At 55.3% G+C, this 21466-nt stretch overlaps 1 protein-coding gene across 1 annotated transcript in view; it reads right to left on the bottom strand.

The window, feature by feature from the left end:
- MYO18B (myosin XVIIIB) overlaps positions 1-21466 on the bottom strand; it is a 59467-nt gene that overhangs the window by 32769 nt on the left and 5232 nt on the right. The window contains 20 exon segments of the mRNA XM_033076114.1: positions 30-154; positions 794-902; positions 990-1109; positions 2271-2360; positions 3492-3635; positions 3890-4018; positions 5363-5428; positions 7021-7130; positions 7636-7828; positions 9034-9217; positions 9883-10042; positions 10177-10324; positions 11212-11292; positions 11865-12057; positions 12285-12375; positions 13130-13294; positions 17459-17603; positions 19513-19576; positions 19999-20099; positions 21025-21167. Of these exon segments, the coding sequence (XP_032932005.1) occupies positions 30-154; positions 794-902; positions 990-1109; positions 2271-2360; positions 3492-3635; positions 3890-4018; positions 5363-5428; positions 7021-7130; positions 7636-7828; positions 9034-9217; positions 9883-10042; positions 10177-10324; positions 11212-11292; positions 11865-12057; positions 12285-12375; positions 13130-13294; positions 17459-17603; positions 19513-19576; positions 19999-20099; positions 21025-21167 (2561 nt within the window).

Genomic DNA, 21466 nt, shown 5'->3' with positions numbered 1-21466 from the left:
CTGTCCCCTCCTGGGCTGGCAGCACTTGCCTTTTGCTCCAGCCCTGTCCTGGTGCCCAGCTCTGCCTCCAGCCGCTCCTCCAGCTGTGCCAGGCGCTTCCTCAGGAAAACAATCTCGGTCTGGGCACAGTCAAACCTCACCTGCCACTCGTCCTCTGCCAACGAGAGACACCCAGGGCTGCAGGGTGGGTGACCAGCCCCCGTGGCCCTGCTGGGGATGCACAAGGCACTGGCACCAGCACAGAGCTTGTGGGGCAGGGCCCTGCTTTGTGTGCCCAGGGCTGCCCCACTCACACAGAACATGTACCCTGCCTCGGGGACAGCATGTGTGCCCATCCCATCCCATCCATCCATCCCATCTCATGCCATCCCATGCCATCCCATCCCATCTCATGCCATCCCATGCCATCCCATGCCATCCCATGCCATCCCATCCCATCCCATCTCATCCCATCCCATCCCATCCCATCCCATCCCATGCCATGCCATGCCATCCCATCCCATCCCATCCCACTTGTTCCTCAGCAGCCTGCTCTTCACTCCACGTGCCTCAGGCACACCCTGAGGTGCCAGGGCTGCCAGGCAGTGCCAGCAGCACCCTGGGGCACAGCACCACCAGCCCCACACCAGAGCCAGGGCTGTGTGACTGAGCTGTCACTGCCAGCAGTTTGGGGTGACAGAACACTCTGGAGTGGCCAGGAGCTGGAGAGTGGCACTGACTGGAGGGGACAAATCTCTGCCCTCTTCTCTGTGGCCCCACAGGTCAGGCTGGATGCCCAGAGGGACATCCCTACCTCCTCCAGAGCCGCTGATCTTCATCTCCCGCAGCTGCACCAGCTGCTGAGCCTCCTCCAGCTGCTTCTCCACCGACTCCAGCTTCTTCTGCACTTGGTCGTGTTTGCTCTGGGGAAGGGAGGAAGGGAGCAGCTCCACCCAGCTCTGGGGCACTCAGGAGGGCTGTGGCAGGGGGATGGCACAGGGCTCTGGTACCTGCAGCTCCTGCAGCTCGCGGGTGCCCCGCAGCCGCTCTGCCCGCTCCCCATCCAGGGCCTGGCAGGTGACATCGCCCTTGTACCGCTCGTCCGACAGCTCCGTGGTCAGGTCGATGATCTGGGGGAGCAGAGGGTCAGTCTGGGCGTGGCTGTGGCCATGCCACACCCATCCAGAGCCCTGGCAGCCCTGCCTGGTGTTAGGAGTGCCCAGCAGCGCTGAGCAGTGTCACCAGTGTCGCCAGGCTGCTGCACTGCGTTGCAGGCAGGGCTCAGCACAGCTCTCCATTGTCCTGTTGATTACATTAAATCTCCTTTGAAACCAGGAGCACAAGGGGAGAACTATTAATCCAGAAAATCAATCCCATTTTCTGCAGAGCAGACAGGGCCCATGGTCCTGCTCAGCCAGTCCAGCCAGGGGCTGCAGAGGCAGAGGGGCCACAGGAAAACACAGCATTTCAGCCCTCCTTTCCTGTGTCTGACAGCATTTTAAGGCACCTCACATTGTGCAGGCACCAGCTCCTTAGGGAGTCCCACAAGTTTAAGCCAGTAAGCAAATCTCAGAGGATTTCTCTCCCTGGGGAGAAATGGTGTTTTCCTCAGTCTGCCCTGAGGCATTTGCCTTTCTCAGCATTCCCAAAAAGCTCAAACTAAATCATCTTTACCCCCTTCCCAGTGATGAGGAGGGTCCTGGCCTTGGGGGCTGTTGGCTCCTTTAGGCAGAGCTGCAGCCCAGACCCAGCTCAGCCCTGCTGCAGCCAAGGGAAAACCCAGGGCATTATTTATAGAAACCTTGGGAGCTCCTTCTCCTCGTGATGCTTGGCAAAATCCCAGGCACAATCACAAGGAGCTTCACACCCGAGAGCAGAACCCACAGAGGACCAGCAGCCAGCTGGGAACATGGAATCCCACAATGGTTTGGGATGGAAAGAACCCAAAATCTCATCCAGTTCCACTCCCTGCCATGGGCAGGGACACCTCCCACTAGCCCAGGTTGCTCCCAGCGCCATCCAGCCTGGCCTGGGATACTTTCAGGGATCATGGGGCAGCCACAGCTTCTCTGGGCAGCCTGGAGTGATGCAATTCTGCAGCTGGACACTGCAGCCTGTCCAGAGTCCTGCCCAAAGAACCAACCCTGGCAGCTGCCCCTGCTCAAGGCTCCTGCTGCTCCTGCTCATCCCCATCAGCTCCTTTCCCAGCCTGGCCAAACAGGGCTGTGGCAGAGCTTTTGGGGTCTGTGTCAGATGTTTTGGGGTGTGTACCAGAGGTTCTGTGGCTGTACCTTGCTCTCCAGACTCTCTGTAGTCTGTCTGAGCTCGCTGCACGCCTGCTCGGATTTTTCCAGCTTCCTTCTCAGCGCCGCCAGCTCCTCCTAGGGAAGATTGGAACAAAACACACACAGAGAGCTCCAGCATCCTCGGTTTATTTATGAAAACCTTGTTTTCTGTTCAAAATAAGTGGAAGAGACATAGCTGCCTTATTAATAAAATTTACCAGGCAACTTTGAAGGCTGCTCACTGCAAATTGCCGGGGCTACAGCTCCTGACATGAATTCCATCGGAGGGAATGTCAGCTTTGGTGTGTGGAGAGCATGTTTTATGAGAGCAGCAAACCTCAAAAGCCTGGGATGAACAGCTAGGGGCCTGGATCATGCCCAGGGAGTGTCCCAGGGCCCTGGCAGGTATCAGAGCACGGTGCAAAGGCACGGTGTTGGCTGTGATTCCTTCCCAGGCAGCAGGAGCTGCTCCATGCAGCCTTGTCCTGCTTTGATGTCCCACACTGAGCAGGAGCAGAACGTGCAGAGCCGTGATAAAAACAGAGGTTAACAGATGATGGGGCCTGATGGATCCCAAGTGGGTTTGGAGACAAAAACAGAGGCTTGGGCAGCTTTTATTTCATCTGAAAACATCTTGTTAAAACCTCACTAAGGCAAAAGAAGGAGTGGGACTCCAGGGAAGATAGACTAGGAATTTAGCCAATGTCTCAGAGGGTGCAGAGTGGGGAAAAGAGCCTTTCCTGGGACAAAAAAATGTCCATTAGCATCTCCCATCACCCAGGGCAAGGCAGGTGGATGGCAGCACAGCACTGGGGACAGTACAGGGTAGAGTCCCCTCTGTCACAGGAGAGTTTGAATGCTCATCTTGCTGATGAGCCCTTCCCCAGGGGTTTGGCTCAGGGGACACAGCCCCTGGAGCTTGCAGAGGGCACCAGGAGGGCAATGGGGGAGCCCTGGGATGGGGTTTGACTGTGGGGACAGGGTGTGTTTGCTACTGTCCCTGTAAGCAAGGACAGCTCTTCCTCCACAGCCCTGCAGGACGTGTGACACTGGGCTAAGAACAGATAGCAACTCCTGGATGGGAGGAAAAACATCTTTGCCTGGGCAGAAATGACTTCCAACTTGACCAATCCACCAGGCAGAGCCCCTAAAGCACCCTGTGCTTTGCTGTGCTGTCCCATCTATCCATCCCATCCCATCCCATCCCATCCCAGCCCCGGCACTCACTTCCTTAGCACGGAGCTGCTCCTCGGCGAGGTTAATGCTGAGCAGGGGCCGCACGTGGCTCAGCAGCTGCCACCAGGGCCAGTGCCTGACTGCCTGGAACAGCAGCAGGTTCTTCTGGATGCAGCGGATGGCGAGGCGCTGGATCTGTGGGGACACAGCAGCTGTGACCCTGTGACCCTCACCAGCCATGACCAGCAAGGACTGGGCTGGGACATGGGGCTGGAGAGGGAAGGGCGGCAGAGGAGCTCAGGGATGGCAGCACAGCGTCTTGTGGATGCAGGGAAAAGCTGGTACCCCTCAAAGGAGCTCAGCAGAGCTGTTATTTGGGTGCTGTGGGCCATAGCCCAGCAGCACTGCCCTGGCTGGGCTCAGGTTTCCCCAGCCCACAGGATGGGTACCTTCAATCTCTTGAATTTCTGGCGGCTGAGGAAGCCCTTGCAGGCAGCCTGGAGCAGAGTCATCTTCTGGGCTATCAGCTTGTCCCGCTGCTTCTCCAGCCTGGAGATGACCCCTGGCTTCAGGAACACCTGGCAGCAAGAAACAGGTTACACACCTCTGAAACCTCTACCTCCTCCTGCTTGACCATTACAAGGTGCAATTCCTCTAAACTTTTCCCATGGGATGCTGCCCATTTCCCCCACTGTGGGGATGGATGGATGGATTAATGGAATGGATGGATGGATGGATGGATGGATGGATGGATGGATGGATGGATGGATGGATGGAGAGATGAGATGGGATGGAATGGGATGGATGATGGATGGATGGATGGATGGATGGATGGATGGATGGATGGATGGATGGATACCTCCACTGACTGTGGATTCTGACAGGTGACACACAGATGCACACTGGTAACAGCAATCATGTGTTACAATAGCAAAACCAAAATAAACCAGATTGTTTTCTTTCTCTGAACTGGTCAGAAATGCCTCAGGAATGACACAAGTTTGCTGATGCCATCAAAGCCAGACCGGTATAGATCTCTGAGTGTCTGAAGTGTCTCTGGGTTACTGTTGGGAGAAGCTCTTGGAATCCAGGATCAGGAGCCCCCAACCATTTGCATGTCCCAGCTTTAACAACCCCTGAGCGACATGGGCGAGGCCGGGGCTGTGCTGACAGAGCTGCATTTTAATGACGCCAGATTGAATCAAAGCACAATCCCAAGGAAAGTGGCTCCTGAGCTGATGCCATGATTGCTCCACCACCCATTCGATTGCCTCATTAATGTCTGAATTAACTCCCCAACCCCGCGAGTTTCGCAGCTGGTACAAAATCAATGCTCAAAGCGACGGCAGAGCGAACTCGTCCCTAACGAAATGTGACCGGGGCTGCCACCGCGCTATTGATTAAGAACGAGGCTTCCAGAGAGGAGATAATTACAAACTGCACAGTGCAGGATAAAAGAAAGTCATTTTGCTCCGCAGAACCGTTCCATGAATTCTTTCTTTACAAACTCCAGAGCTGAAGGCAAGCACGCACGTGAAATTAATTTTTCTTTGAGACCATCGCCATTGAAGTTCAAGTGTTGCTGCTGTGACAGTTCCTGCTCTGCAGCCATGAGCTGCCCAAGCCCATTCACTCCCAGGAGACATCAGTGGTAATTAAGAACTTAAATACCACCAGGAGCTGGCTGGATTTTGGTAATTAGGTATGGGGTTTACCCTGGGTACTGCTTTCAGATGAGAATTAGGAGCCTTTTGCTCTGATATTTAGCGAGACTGTTTCCCAGCCCACCTGGTGCCACATGCAGCAGTGGAGGAGAGTCTTTGTCCCCAGTTTGGGGAGCTTTGGGCTGCAGGGAGCCTGGCATGGGGCTATGCTCACAAACACAGCCCAGGGCAATGGGAAGCAGGGCACAGTCACCGTACCTGGGTGCGCCCTATGGCAACGCTCTTCTTCTCCAGATCCAGCGCCTGGAACAGCTCCTCGACAGCCTGGGGAGAAGGGACACATCATGGACTGCTCAGGAAGCACCCACAGCCTGCCATGAGCTGCTGAAATGGGGGGCAGTGACCCCCTTATCTCCAGTAAGGGCTCATCCAGCTCTGCCCTCCTCCCCTTGCACATCTGCCCAGGCCCAAGCCCCAGTGCAAGGACTCTCCTCCCCCAAGGCTTTCAGCAGGATGGGGGGTAGAGATCTGCAGCTGCAGGCGAGATTTTCCTCCTTTTGCTGCCATCCCTGGTCTGGCAGAGCCTTGGTGCAGGAGGTGACACAGGGGACAGTGCCTGTCCCAGCACCATCCAACTGCACTCAGTGCTCCCATCCTGCCACCTCACCAACAGCTCATCCCATGGAGCCAAGAACAGGGGGAAGGGCTGAGCTCTCCCCTGAGCCCACGGGCACAGCAGAGAGCTCCTGGAGGATTCGAGCAGGAGATTATCCCAAGGAAAAGCCTGAACTCAATTACTCCAAGCTTTGGACCAGAACATGAACATAACAGCCAGCAACACCAGCCATTCCCCCGGGGCAGCCACGCTGGCTGCAGGGATGGATGGATGGTTTGAAAGCCCCAGGGCTACAGAAATTGTAACAAAAATCCTCTGCTAATACCTCACTCCACACAACATCACCAGGCAGCCTCACCCAGCTCCTCCCCGAACCCACAGAAGGAATATTCCACCACGGACCCAGGAGCAGCAGAATTGCACCCCTGGCTCACCAACCACTGTGCAAGGAGGGGATGGAGCACACCAGGGAATGAGGATATGGATCACAGAGCCTCAAACTCTGTGCCAGGGTGAGGAAGCACCAGTGCTGTGGCTGTGCCAGTTCTGGTGGCACTGCTGGGACCAGGACTGGTGTGGGGCTGTGTGGGACAGTCCCAAGCACAAGCACAGGGCCAGCTCTCGCTGCTCTGTCCCCTCACAGCTGACCAGCCTCTCTCCTGCTCCAGCAGCCAGGTTAATGCTGTGTCCTGGGAAGCATTTCCCAGCTGACAAACCCTCGTGGCAGCAAGCTGCAGGGAGGATGGGATTTTCCAAATCCCCTGCTTACACGCTGCTGACAAGGCACCCTCTGCCTCCGACAGCATTTCATAGCAATATTGACCTTTCCCGATTGTCAGACTTGTCTTATTAAATCCCGAGGTCTTAACTGCCTTTGCACATGCTGGCTGCAGTTTGCACAACACAGCACGTGCCCAGCTTTAATTCAGCTCCTCTCAGCTCTTCCTGGCTCATCCATAGCCTTATTCCAGGCACAGCTTTGAGCTGGTTTTGTGACAAATTTACTAGAAAACAAAAAAAACTGGCACATGTCCAGATTCCTTCCTGAGCTCTTTTGCCTTTCAGCATCATGGGGTGAGGTGAGGAGTCACCCCAGGCTGCTGGTGATGCCCAGTGCCCAGATGATTCCACAGTCCTTGCTCTCTTGGGTCCCTGGGAATGCTGCCTGGGTCACCCTCAGTCCCAGATTTTGGGGGAGCCAAGGAGAAGGACTATTCTCAATGCCCACATCTTGCCCTCTCCCCTCCTATTCCCTGCTGGAATAGCTCTGGCATCCTCACAGTCCCAGCCCAGCACACACCTTGCTCTCGTCTGGCACCTCGTAGGCAGAGCTGTGCTTCTTCATCACCTCCGGAGCCAGCACCTGGAAGCGCCTGCAGAACTGGGTGAGGAGCAGCCGGTCCGAATACCCTGGGGGCACACAGGGCTGTTGGGGGCTGCACCAGCCCCAGGGCACTGCACACTGGGGAGGGACCTGCTGGGACATCCAGCAAAGGGCACCGGGGGTGGAGGGGACATGAGAGAGAAACCCCTGCAGTGAGGGCAGGGAGAGGGCACCGAGATGAGCTGGATGTGGCCAGATGCCACCTCAGCACCTCATGTCACACAGGACATGCCCCTGGACCTCCTGCACAGCTCCCTCTCTGTGGGCAGTGCAGGTCCAGCCTGATGCATGGCTGCTCCAAGGGGAGCTGCATTGGAGCTGCAGCCACAGAGCTCAGGCATGAGAGGAGCTCAGACCCCCTGCAAAAAGCAGGAATAAAAATTGAGGAGGATTTCTGAATGGGGAGTTTCTGAAGGAGGGGATTCCTTGCCTGCTGGTGAGAAGGAGGTGATGAGCAAAGGCTGGAAGGGCTGAGCAGGGGCAGGGAGCAGAGGTGGGATGGGCACAGAGCAGGGCAGGGTCTGGACATACCGACACGGTGCAGGCGCAGGGCATCCAGGAGCTGGGTCCCCTCCAGCTGTGTCCTCAGGGCCACCACATCCAGCTGTGGGGCTGCATCTGGCGGCGCTGGGGGCCGAGGGACTGGCCCTTCCCCGCCCATCCCTGGGAGGAGGCAGTGGACAAAGTGCAGCTGGGACCGTCGGAGGAGGTTGGTGAGGGCATCCTGCAGGGCAGCAGAGGTCAGTGGGGATGGAAGGGACAATGGGTCAGCACGTGCTGGCAGTGGGAAATGCTCCCTGTGCACCTGCAGGGTGTCTGGGCAGGTGGAGGAGTCAGCTCTGAGCTGGGCACAGGGGTGAACACAGGTGGGGAGCAGGACCCTTCCTCCTGATGTCCCATGTGCCAGAAAAACTCCCAGGATTCGCAGAATCGTGGAATGGTTTGGAGTGGAAGGATTAAAGATCATCGTGGTTGAGGCATGCTGGAGAGTGGGTTTGCCAGGGACAGGCAAGACCCCAAAACAGTCAGGGAATCAGCAGAGCCTGAGCCTCATCTCCTCAAGAGTTTGGACACTTAATTAGGTGTGAGAGCAGCAGGAGCCTGGCATGTGCCCAGCTCCAAGGGCTGGTTACTGTCTGAGCACTTAAGAGGATTAAAGCAGCGAGGTGCTCCTGTAATCTGTGTGATCTGTGTGAGATCTGTGTAATCTGTGTGTAATCTGTGTGAGATCAGTGTATGATCTGTGTATGATCTGTGTGACCTGGGTGTGATCTGTGTAATCTGTGTGTGCTCTGTTTGTGATCTGTGTAATCTGTGTATGATCTGGGTGTGATCAGTGTGTGACCTGAGTGTGATCAGTGTGATCTGTATGAGCAGTGTGTGCTCTGTGTGATCTGGGTGTGATCAGTGTGTGATCAGTGTGATCTGTTTGTGATCTGTGTAATCTGTGTATGATCTGGGTGTGATCAGTGTGATCTGGGTGTGATCAGTGTGATCATTGTGATCTGTGTGTGATCTGTGTAATCTGTGTAATTTGTATATGATCTGGGTGTGATCAGTGTGATCTGGATGTGATCTGGGTGTGATCTGGGTGTGATCTGGGTGTGATCTGTTTGTGATCTGTGTAATCTGTATATGATCTGGGTGTGATCAGTGTGATCTGGGTGATCTGGGTGATCTGGATGTGATCAGTGTGTGATCAGTGTGTGATCCTGGTGTGCTCTGTGCCCGATCTCTTTGCCTGGGGGGCTCTCCCTGAGCGACAGCAGCACTGAACGAGCCAGCACAGCACTCCCGCTGGCCACAGCCACAATGGGGACGGACAGGTCACTGCTGGGCAGTGTGGACTCCCCAACAAGGGAGCAAGGCAAGGTCAGCACGCTCTGTGCCACATCCCCCGACCCACAGCCGCAGGGTCCCGGCACTCACCGCCTGCAGCTTGACCTGGGCACACACCGACCTCTTCCTCACGGCGGCGAAGCTGCTGGCGAAGGTTTTCCTCAGGCAGGAGTTGCGGTGCAGGGCGGCCTGGGAGCGCCCGTCCAGCCCGGCCAGGGCTCGGCAGGGCAGAGGAGCCCTCGCCCGCGGCTGCACCAGCTCCCGAACCGCGGCTCTGCCGGGACACAAACCCATCGGTTCCCAGCTTCTTCCACAGGGATGCAACACCCAAATTCCAAATTGGTGCTGCTCTGAGGAGTGGATCAGGATGCTGGGACATTCCCACCCGCTCCATCCTCTTTGCTCCGAGCATGGAGCTGTTCTGTTCTGTTAAAGCTTCCCTGGGCTGAAGCCCAAACCAAATGAGCCAGGAATATGAAAGCAGAGGGTTAAAATCCCCCTGTGTGCACAGACACCTGCAGCACTTCAGTTCCCTTTCAATTCCAATTTATTTTACAAGGCTGCTCAAAGCAGTGGGAAAATCTGGGCAGCTGCTGGTGAAGCCTCACAGCTCTGACTTGTTCTGGAGCCCCACGGGCAGGGACACCTCCCACCAGCCCAGGTTGCTCCAAGCCCTGTCCAATCTGGCTTTGGACACTTCCAGGGATGGGACAGCCCCAGCTTCTCTGTGCCAGGGCCTCACCACCCTCACAGCCAGGAAATTGTCCCCAATATCCCACCTAAAGCTGCCCTCTGGCAGTGGGACATCACTCCTCCTTGGTGCCCACCCCACCCTCTGTGTCTGGAGATGGGGCAGGATTTCAGCTCAGGGCAGGAACATCCCCATCCTCCTCCCACAGGGATTCCTCCCCGGTGCTGTGGCACCCCCTGGACACTTACACTGTGGAATTCTGCAGCAGCTGGATGGCATTCTGGGCCGAGAGGTTGAACTTGGCCTTGCTGACCCAGCCCGTGAGGTCGTAGCGCACAGGGGCCGTGCCCAGCTGGTGGCAGATCTCAAAGTGCAGGGTCTGCTCACACCTGCGCAGGTGCCCATCACCTGTGACAGTGACACAGTGACAGTGACAGCACCCCAGGACCAGCCCAGAGAAAAGCCCAGTGAGGGGTTTCATCCTCCACATCTCCCAAACCCCCAAAGCCAGAGGCTGGGCGGCCAAGCCGAGCCCAACTCACCCTCGTGGTCGGGTCCCTTGGTGGCGAAGTAGGAGCAGAGGCGCTCGAAGGCAGTGCCATCCCCCGAGCCTGGGATCAGCACCTCCTCATCCAGGATCCACAGCAGCCCCCGGCGAGCGGCCCCGGGGCTGCCTGGGAGCACCTGAGGCTGCCAAGGGACACGAGGGCTCTGTGCTCCAGCCATCCAGCCTGCCCTGCTCCCTCCATCCTGCCCTGCTCCCTCCATCCTGCCCTGCTCCCTCCATCCTGCTCTGCTCCTTCCATCCTGCCCTGCTCCTTCCATCCTGATCCATCCATCCTGCTCTGCCCCCTCCATCCTGCTCCATCCATCCTGCTCTGCTCCCTCCTGCCTGCTCTGCCCCCTCCATCCTGCTCCATCCATCCATCCTGCTCCTTCCATCCTGCTCTCCTCCCTCCTGCCTGCTCCGCCCCCTCCATCCTGCTCTGCCCCCTTCCATCCTGCCCTGCTCCCTCCATCCTGCCCTGCTCCCTCCATCCTGCCCTGCTCCCTCCATCCTGCCCTGCTCCCTCCATCCTGCCCTGCTCCCTCCATCCTGCTCTGCCCCCTCCATCCTGCCCTGCCCCCTCCATCCTGCTCTGCTCCTTCCATCCTGCTCTGCTCCATCCATCCATCCTTCTCCTTCCATCCTGCTCTGCCCCCTCCATCCTGCTCCCTCCATCCTACCCTGCTCCCTCCATCCTGCCCTGCTCCCTCCTGCCTGCTCCCACTGCCCAGCTGTGACCCTCCCACTCCAGAGCAGACCATCCTGACCAGACCCAGCTCTGGACATCACCCTGATGTCCAGGCACACCCTCAGCAGTGGCAGTGTCCCAGAGGAGCCCATCAGCCAGGCTGGAAGGGGTGATGGAGTGCACAGCTTGGTCAGGGAGGCTTCTTATATTTTAAAAAGCCAAAAAGGTCCTGGTGGACGCTGTTCCCCCCTCTCCCTGCAACACCTCAGGTTGCTCTGGGATGCTCCACAGGGTCCCACTCTGCCACTGCCTGGAGCAGCAGGATGCAGAGGGACAGGGTACCTGGGAGCAGCTCAGGTCGATGATGGACAGCGTGGCCAGTGGAGAGCGCTCTGGAAGATCAAAAGACACCTCAACATTTTCCTGAAAAACATCATTTAAAAGCTTGTTTCAGTCATGGGATGGCATCTGGAAGTCTACATCACTAGGGAAGAGTACATCTACCCTTACTCGATGATGTGTGTGTTAAACCATAGGAATTCAGTTATTTTCCAAGGGCTAGAGGCATTATGGTAACTCCTTCAAGCCTGTAATAAGTTCATCTCTGCCTGCAGGTTTCTCAGCAGCTTATTTCTGCAATAATTTATCATTTTCCTTTCTATTTTCTATTATTCATCACCTGAGGAAAAAGTCAGCTGTGACAACAGAAGGGCACAGTCTCCTGAGCTGGAGCAAGTATATAATAGAATTCCAGAGTGGTTTGTGTTGGGAGGGACCTTAAAATCATCTCATTCCAACCCCCCTTCCACAAAGACTCCAGGAGAGCATCTCTGGCACATCAGAAATAGCCAAGAGGATTCAGAACTGAGGCAGAGGGTGGAGAGAAAGGCTTTGCTCCATGCAGAACTCCCCCAGCCCTGCTGCAGCAAAGCTCACTCACACCACAGTGGGACATGGGGACAAAGGCAGCCCCACTCCCAGCCCCTGCTCCTCACCTCCTTGTACCTCTCCATCTCCCACAGGAAGGTTTTCTCGTAGAACAGCCCCTGCAGCCTCTCCTGGACGTAGTTGTGGCACAGCTCCTCGAAGGTGGCCGCCCGCTCGCTCCGCTGCTGCCGCGGGCTCTGGAAGCCAGGGGTGTCCACCACGGCGATGGAGGCCATGGAGAGGTGCTGGGAGGAGAAGGACCTGGGGAGAGGCACCCACAGCACCAGGATTTACCCACAGGGAGGAGCAGAGTGGTGCCAGCCAGGCCCTTGCCGTGCCTGTGCCACAGGAGTGCAGGACACTGGAGTCCCAAGTGCATCATTCCCACATTAAGATTTTCACACAGCTGCCTGTTTTTCCAGCAGGATTCAGGCACCTGCTCCACCTGCTGCCACCCCCAGCCCCAGTGCCCAGCAGCTCTTTGATACCTGTTGATGAGCGAGACCACAGCAGCAAAGAGCTCCTCGTAGAGCCCCGAGGCCATTCCCTGCACACACTCCACTCCTGTCAGCTTTGGCCCTGGCACAGAGAAGGGAAGAGCAGGAACACGTTTATTTCCAGCCAGGTTCATCCTGCACAGAGCTGAGGATTCCCTGGATTGTGGTACAGGAGAACCCACACAGCTCCACAGCATCATCCCTGCACATCCCCTCGCCTGCCTTCAGCTCCTCTCCTGCTCACGTGGATTTAAGGAATGCAATTATTGCCATGTCAAAGGCCACTTCCTCAGGTCCTTGCCTTTATCATTTTTATCATCAAGGATAACTTGCAGGGCCCAGCTGGAATTCTGCTGCCAAGTATTATGGAATCATCAACGAAAAGACCTCCAAGATCATCAAGTCCAACCTTTATGGAGTGTGGGAAGGCTGACCTGAAATCCAGGCAACATCTCACCCTCCCACCCTGCACATGCTGGATCTGCCTCCATCAATTGGATCCATACAATAATTTAAGGTTTATTGTGGCACAGCAGCACAATCCCTGATCCAGATCTCTTTGTAGGACAGGAGCACAGCACCAGCCCAGCTCTGTTTGTGGAGTTTGGGGATTTCCCCCATTTTTCTCACAGCATTTAAGCCACATCACTTATCTGAATTCACCTGATTTCATGTGTCCCTAAGGGGGGTCAGGCAGGGCCAGCTGGAGGGCTGAGGGCAGGATGTGACACAGCACAGTTAATGATTTCAATAATATTAACAGACCTAACTGCCTAAGAAAACAGGACAATGTGCCTCACAGAAATAAAGGGAAAAGGGACAGGATATCCCAGTACCTGGTGTGCTCTCCTCTGCTTGGGGCTGGCCCCGTGCTGTCACCTGTGCCAGGATGTGCCTCAGGTGGTGTTTGAAGACAGCAGTGCCCAGCTCCTCCACATCACAGCCCAGCACCTCGGCAGCACGGCTGGCGCTCTCAAACCTCAGGAACTGCTTCCTGCCAACTGCACAGGGACACGGGGGCTCAGCCACGTCCCAGCATCCCCAAAACACCCCCACGCCCTCCCTCGTGCACCCCCAAACTCAAAATGGCCCAAGGCACATCAGGGACCACAGGACATGAGCGTTTCAAGAGTGTGAGCAGAGCAAAGCAGCAGACGTGCTGCTGGGAGCTGATGGGATTATCAACAATCCCTCGAAATCCGGGATCACCTTTCAGGGTCCCAGCAGTGTTTGCTGTCCCTGCAGCCGGGAGCAGGCAGCACTCACACCCAGTGATAATGATTCCAGCTTAATGATTAAAATCAATAGGGGAGTAATCTGCAGGATTAATCCTTTTACAAATCCAGGGCAGAAAGGTGCAGTGGAGGCAGGCAGGCAGCACAGCTCAGGAACACGGTGGGATGAGCAGAAATGGGAGCAGCCAAAGTCACCCAGAGACCTCAGGGTGGCACTTTTGGGTGGTGGATGAGGAGCTCAGGGGGCTCACAGCTAAAATTAAAACACAGCTGGCAGGGAAGAGGGTGTGGGATGGAGAGTGAGAGGTGGCCACATCCTGGGAAACTCCATGGGGGACCCACTCCTGGCCAAGGGGATGCACAGAGCAGGGCTCGAGGGCTCTCACAGCCCCTTCTCCTTCCCCTTTGATCCTTTCCCAGGATTTTCTATGCTGACTGAAGGACTCCAACATCAAGGGCTGTGCTGGAGCAGGCAGGGGAATTGCCTCAACACTCCAGGCTTTGATTTATTCTGTTTTCACTTGTTCTTGTCAGAGCTGGCTGGACAGACACTGATTCCTGTCAGACACAAAAGCTCTGCCTGCCGGGGAGTTGGAGGGGCTGGGGGGCCAGGGCTGCACAGAGCTGGCTGGAATCCCACAGTGCCCACTCCAGCATCCCACAGTGCCTGCTCCAGCATCCCACAGTGCTCCAGCATCCTACACTGCCCATTCCAGCATCCCACAGTGCTCCAGCATCCTACACTGCCCATTCCAGCATCCCACAGTGCTCCAGCATCCTACACTGCCCATTCCAGCATCCCACAGTGCTCCAGCATCCCACACTGCTCCAGCATCCCACAGTGCCCATTCCAGCATCCCACAGTGCCCATTCCAACATCCCACAGTGCCCATTCCAGCATCCCACAGTGCCCATTCCAGCATCCCACAGTGCTCCAGCATCCCACAGTGCTCCAGCATCCTACAGTGCCCATTCCAGCATCCCACAGTGCTCCAGCATCCCACACTGCCCTCTCCAGCATCCCTGGGACAAACAACTCAACCCTGGCATCCCCAGGCACCATTTTACCCTCCACAAACTATAACCAGCAGCAGCTCCACATGGCTCTCCTGAGTGTGATGTGACCATGGAAAATTCGCTGACTTTAACACCTGAAGGGAATTATTTCAGCCCAGGTAATATTTAAGAGGAGCAGAAGGAAAACACAGGGTCAGCACTCACAGGGACAGCTCAGCCTCTCTTGCTGCAGCCCCAGCCCATTTCCAAGCTGCTCAAAGCCCAATTTCCTGGGTTCCCAGGATGTGATCCCACAAGGGTGGGTCTGTGCAGAATCCCCTGGGCTATTGCTCTGACCCCAAAACTCCCTCCTGGCTGTCTGGGTGCTCCTGTCCTTCCTGCTGCCCTGGTGCCTGTGACCTCTGCAGGGTTTGGGGCAGCTCAGTGTCCTCCACCCCTCCTACCCTGTGGTTTTCCTCCTTTTAAAGCAGTTCAGGATGCTGGATCTGCAGCAGCCTCGCTGTGCCAGGGGGTGTGGGGTGACTCCTGACACACCTGTGACACCCCAGGAGGGTGGAATGGCAGCCGCCCCATTACAGGTGTGTGGTGGGACGCCCACAGGGAGCTTTATTCTGGTACCAGCCAGCAAAAGGACAGCGTGAGAGCGAGCTGAACACCCCCCCTGCTGCACCCCAAACCTCCCTTCTGCTTACAGGGACAGCAAATAAATTAAACCAGGGGATTTTCTGCAGCCCACAAAGGCTCTGGAGCACTCAGGTGAATGGTGCCCGGGGTGCCCTGCTGGCCTCCAGCTGCCAGGCTGCTTTCCTAATAAAAGAGCTGCTCTAATACATTTCAAAGGCAGTGGGGATAGAGCAGAATGAGCTTTTGAAATTCAACCTTTTCTTCTCAGCCGTTTTTGTGGCTGCAAATGCATTTTCCACCCCCAGCCAGGGAGAGGTGGTGCTGTTCCCTCCTGGTTTATTCCTGCACAAACTGAACGGGTGAGGAGAAGGGAAGAAGGTGCCTTTAGCCCACACTGGGGCCTGTTTAAGATGTGGCTGTGGATGGGGATGGAGAAGGTGAGGGGTTGAGCTCCTGAAAATGCCCTGGAAAAGCAGTGCCGAGGCTCCCTTTGGTGAGATTTCAAGGAGAGGATTTGGAATACACAACATCAAAGGGCATGAAAGGGGAAGGGCAGAGATGGCTACCGGGAGACAGGTTTAACCACATTAAAAGAGTCGTGGCCCCCACTGAGACTTTTGCTCCACCCAGCTTTGATCCATTTTTTATCCATATTTCCTTTCATTTTCCCCTTTTGTTGACACACGGTGGGGGAATCAATACCAGAGTGAGCGACACTGAGACATGCTCTGCGTGTTAATCCCACACCAGCGTGTGCTCAGAGCTGGATCTGCTACTCCCATTGCTGCTCCTGCTCAAAGAATGGAGCAGCATTTGTTGGATACAGCATTAAACTCCCTCTCAGACTGATTTACAGAGGGCTGAATGTGCAGGAAATCTGAGCAAAGCAGAACTCCCCGTGACATCCCTCCAGCTGCCCTTGAGCTGGGCACTCCCAAAATGAGACATCTCCAAAGTCTGCTCTCCTGAGAGCTCACACAGCACAAGGACTTTCAAATTTTTTTGGCCAAGAGCCTTCTGACATTCATCAGCCTGAGAGCACAGGGTCATCTCTAAAAGCTGGAAGAGCATTAAGGTAGAGTAGATGGAGATGAGGAAAGAGAACACCAGAAAGAAAGAGAAAAGAGAACTCACTGTAAGTCATGACAGCATCTATCCTTTTAAAATAATTAATAAATGATTAATGGCATAAATTACCATAAGATGTGTTATGACATGTTGCAGAGACATTTATAAATGTCTGTGGCTGAGTTTATGGCAGCCTTTATGCAGCCCTCATAAATTGAAGTGTGTAAATCAATGTGGCTGCCTCTAAAATGGGTTAGAGCAGGTCCTAAAATAATTTGTAAGGGATAAGGCAATTCCTGCTCGCCCGTATTAACAAAGTCTCTATAAATACAATCCTCATCCAGACTCAGCCTGTGATAATTCAGTTACTGTGGTAGACACTCAAGAGATGATGAAATTAGTGCTACCTGAGGCTGTCCCTTCGTGGTGTCACTGGGGACAAGGTGCCAGTGAAGAGTCACCCACCCCAGCCCTTCCTAAGGAGCTGGCATGAGGTGACACCCAGTCCACGTGTGACAAGGACAGCAGGACACCCAGCCCACGTGTGACAAGGACAGCAGGACACCAGCATCCCACACCCCACCATGGAGGAGGAGCAAGGAACAACTTGGAGCCACCACAAACAGAGCAGCCTTGGGATGAGCATCATCCCTGCACACCCCCAGCCCTGACCCCTGCCAGGATCCCTCCCTGCTCCAAGCACAGAGTGCAGAGAGGTTTGACAGCTGGCCTGCAAGCCAAACTGAGTCAGTAAAACAAACAGCAATTGAGGAATTCTGAGTGAATCCATAGCAAAGAAGATGACAAAGCCGTTAGTATGAAAACTGATTAAAAATTAAAAATTTTTGCAGTTAATCTATGTGCATAAGTAAACGTGCACACGTGCCTTATGAACTTTTATGCAAAAGTTTTGCCAAATATATTGGCACTGATTGCTTTACACCAATGAATATAATAAGTTATTGTGATGTAGTTAATGACTTAAGATCACACTTTGTTAAGATTATATAAACTCTATATAAACTACATTTCTACATAGAAATATATATAGAATATATATTCTATATATATTTCTAAATGTATAAACTCTATTTCTATATAAATACAGAAAACACACCAAACAAAGGAGGACACTGTTGTTATTCTGCTCAAGTGTGTGTGCACACCTGACCTGACGGTGACAGACCAGGTGTGAGGGAAGCAGAGGCAGATTCCCCTCACCTCTGCAGGCTCCAGCAGCTCCCAGGTGATAGATTCCAGCCAGGATGCGCCACACGGCCGCCTGCTCCTCCGTGCTGATGCCCAGCGTGCCCATGGCAGCCCGGAGCTGGGAGAAGGCCAGAGAGGCTCTCTGCTTGTCCTCAGGCTGCAGGGGGACAGAGCCAGGATGTCACTGCCTGTCTTGGGTTACAATACAGGATGTGACCAAAGTATCTGTTCTGTCACCATCTGTTGTGACCAGGTGGGGCAGTGATCCTTATCTCCACGGCAGATATTCTGCTAATGGGCCATCCATTGAAACCAGGCAGGGCATTGTTCTTTATCTTTTCACAGCCCATCCTTCCTCCAGCCAGTCATTTTCTGCTCATGGCCATTGAGTCCCACTGTGGGATTGATAAAATTACTGCATCCCACTGGGAGTTGCTCCAGCCAGGGGGAAGAGCCCAACATTTCTTACCAAGATAAAAACAGAGGTTTTGGGACACTAAGGGAGCCCTTTCTCCACTGGACTCCAGAGGAAAACCGGATTTCTCCACATCACCACTGGAGCTTTAGAGGGAAACTGCACCTTGTACAGGAGCACTGCTCCAACTGAGCCACATCTGTCACTGCAGGAGGATGCAGCCACCATGGAATGGGACTGCTGCCAACACCCTGCCTGACGGGTGTCAGGTTGTACTCTGACTGTGTCAGGGTTTGTACTTTGTTTCTTTGTAGTGCTGTATTTCTATTTAAATTTCCCTAGAAAAGAACTGTTATTCCTAATTCCCATATCTTTGCCTGAGAGCCCCTTGATTTCAAGATTCTAATAATTTGTAGGGAGGGGTTTTACATTCTCCATTTCAAAGAGAGGGTCCTGCCTTTCTCAGCAGACACCTTTTCTCCAAACCAGGACACTGCCTCTGCTGGGCACTGTGCCCCACAGAAGGGACAGTGAAACCATCAGGACAGCAAGGAAACACAGCAAAGGACCCTCAGAGAATTTGGATCAAGTCACTGGCAGGTTGTTGGTGTTAGGAGCAAGCTGGGTACATCACCTTGTCATGGAATTCCCACTTCATGAATGTCTACTAAACAGCAGCTGGAGATGGATGTTTTATATCATGGAATCACTGAGTGGTTTGGGTTGGAAGGGACCCTAAAGCTCATCTCCTTCCCAGCCCTTCCATGGCAGGGACACCTTCCACAGCCCAGGCTGGCCCTTCCAGCCCCATCCCTCACTCCTCACCAAACACACCTGCCCAGAGCTGAGCAGCTCCTGGCCACCAGCAGGACCTCACCTGCCACCTCCCACCACAGACAGCCCCTCCTGCAGTCCCTGAGCTGGGGCTGCCACCAGCACCCACCTGGGCAGGGACCAGGGGAAACTCTCCACGCTGGGATGGCAAATCCCCAGAAATCAGAGCTGTGCAAGGAGGGTAAAACCCCATCTCTGAGCCCATGTCTGCTGCATCAGCAGGTGAGGACTTTGCTGTGCCCTCCCCGGAGCTGCTGCTCCAGCAGCCACTTCCTTTGGCTGCTGAAGTGGAGCAGGAGCTCCCTAATGAAGATGGAATATTGGATTCATCAGTAGATGATGTAACTGCAAATTGCTGCGATTCATCCCAGCACTTTGGCTCCTGGGCAATCTGCTGGGGCTCTGCAGACAGCTCACACTAATGAGGGGCTGCAGGTGGGAATCAGCTGTGGAGCTTTAACCCCTAAAATTCACATTCTGGCCTGCCCAAAGAATGCTCTTGCCCCTGGGAGTTGCTGCTGCAGGGGAACATCGAGGCAGGTGACCCTGGAGCAGCAGGATCTGGTGCCAAGGTGGCTGTGGATGTGTAAAACCCAAGCAGACATCCCAGCAGGGCAGCCCCAGTCCCAGCAGCTCCCCTGTGCCTGTCAGAGGGTGCTGGGAGGCTGTTTGGACAGACCCTCCCTCCCCTCCAGGCTCCCAGTACAATGACATCATCACAAGTCACCCAGGGACTCCAAGCCATCCTCAAACTGGTGATGACAAAGCATCCCACTGCAGCATCCCACTGCAGACTCCAGTATTTCCCTCTCCCTACCTTTGTGAAGGGTTTGATCCCAAAGGAATTGCTCTCAGCCACCTGGTGCAGGTGCAGCATCGTCCTGGGAGCAGTCACAAAAAAAAAAAGAGAGTCAAGCTCCCTCCTTGCCTGCCCTCAGCACCCCCAGCCACTTTTAGAGCACTGTTAAGGGACCTGGATGGGACAGGCCACCACAGCACTGCCCCACACAGGGACACAAGCTGGAGCCTTCTCCTGGGGGGAACCAGAAGTGAGAGGGAAAGGCAGCTCTGTCTCATTTCTCACCCCAATTTCAGCTTTAGTGGAGGGCAAACAAGCACCAGGAAATGCCCTCATTGCATAGGAAATCTCTGTATGTGCAGAAAGATCCCTGCAGCCCCATTCATGCAATTTATCTCACAATCTCTTATCAGGGGGTCTCAAAGCCCCATTGATGGAGGGAATTTGGGTATAAAGGATGGGGAATCCCTGCAGAGCCCGGGGCTGCTGGAGCCTCACACCCACCTCTCTGCCACATCCAGCCCTGCCAGCAGCAGTGGGAAGATGTTGAAGCTGCTCTCTCCTTCGGGCTGCTGGGCAACGCGGGCCCTCTCCAGCAGCAAGGTCTGGGGAGGGAAAAGGGGACAGGGACATGGGGAGATGCTCTGGGAGCTGCCAAGGAGGGGCTGGGTGTCTCCTTGGGTTTGGGGGCTGCTCCTCCCACCCAGGGCTGTGCAAGCAGGAGCTGAATCATGATCCAGGCAACACTCAAGTGCATAAAAGCAGCACCCACGGTCCCTCTGAGCTTCCAGGGGTCTGGGCAGTGCCACAGCCCCAGAAAAGATGCTGCAGGACTGGGATAAGTCAGTGCCCAGGCTCAAGACAAGCCCAGCTTAGCTCCAGCCTTGCCAAAATCGTTCAGGAACCAGCAGTGAGTCTGCAGAGCTGGGGGTCCCCATCCCACTGTCCCACAGATGTGCCAGGATGGTTCTGGTGGGACAATGGGAACAATTCCCACTTCTGCACGAGGACAGCTCCACCGGGCCACCAGCTCCCCAGGGCAGAGCAGGAGCAGCAGTGGGAAGCCCTGGTGCTCCCCAGGAGCAGACAAGGTTCCAGCCCTCTCCTCCCACAGACAAGGCCCAGGGGCACGGGCAGCTCTGATTAAAGAGCTTTGATAAGAGCCCTGATGGTGATAAAAGCCCTCTGAGGCTCAGCTCCAGGCAGCCGTGAGGTGCTGCTAATGAAATGCTGAATTATACATTTCCTCATCACCATTTCATCCCAGTACTGCTCCCAGCTCCCTGCCAGGGATGGGGACAGGCTGGGGGACCCTGCCATGCTGTGACAGAGCTTCTGCTCAGGGCTATTTGGGCACCTCTGGTTTAGGAGGAGCAGGGAGCAGAGCAGGGAGCAGAGCAGGGAGCAGAGCAGGGAGCAGAGCATCGCTCCTCGTGCCCAGCCTGGCTGGGAAATGCAGCACAGGAGAGGCTCATCCCCACCCCAAGGACCCCCATTTTCAGCCCTCCCATCTCACCAGGTGACAGGTACCTGGAGGTGAGCAGCAGTGACCTGGCCAGTGGCACTGAAATCCAGCGACAGGACCATGGAGAAGCGCGTGGAGCTGCTGCTGTGGCTGGTGGTCACCGAGCCAAAGGCTCCCAGCACTGTGAACATCGCCTGGATCTTCTCCACTGCAAAACAAGCCATGATCTGAGCCCCCTGAGCCACCCTGCAGCTCTGGAGGAGGTGTCCCCCCCTGCCTCAGCTCTGCCTGCTCCTCCTGGGGTCAGTCCCAGCACTGGGGAATGTCCAGGCATGGCTCAGCACCGCACACCGGGTGTACACTGATGGGAACAGGATGTGCCAGCCCAGGCTGTCCCTCAGCCCTGTGCAAGAGCACAGTGTACCCGGGAGAGCTCCGAAATCCATCCCTGCCCTCCGAATCCACCCTGGAGCAGCGCTTCCTCCGGCGTCACCGTAACCCGAGCAG

This window comes from Catharus ustulatus, chromosome 18 (genome assembly GCF_009819885.2).
Source record: "Catharus ustulatus isolate bCatUst1 chromosome 18, bCatUst1.pri.v2, whole genome shotgun sequence".
NCBI classification, from domain to species: Eukaryota; Metazoa; Chordata; class Aves; order Passeriformes; family Turdidae; genus Catharus; species Catharus ustulatus.
The sequence above is the reverse complement of the archived record's forward strand: the minus strand, read 5'-3'. Positions and strand labels throughout refer to the sequence as shown.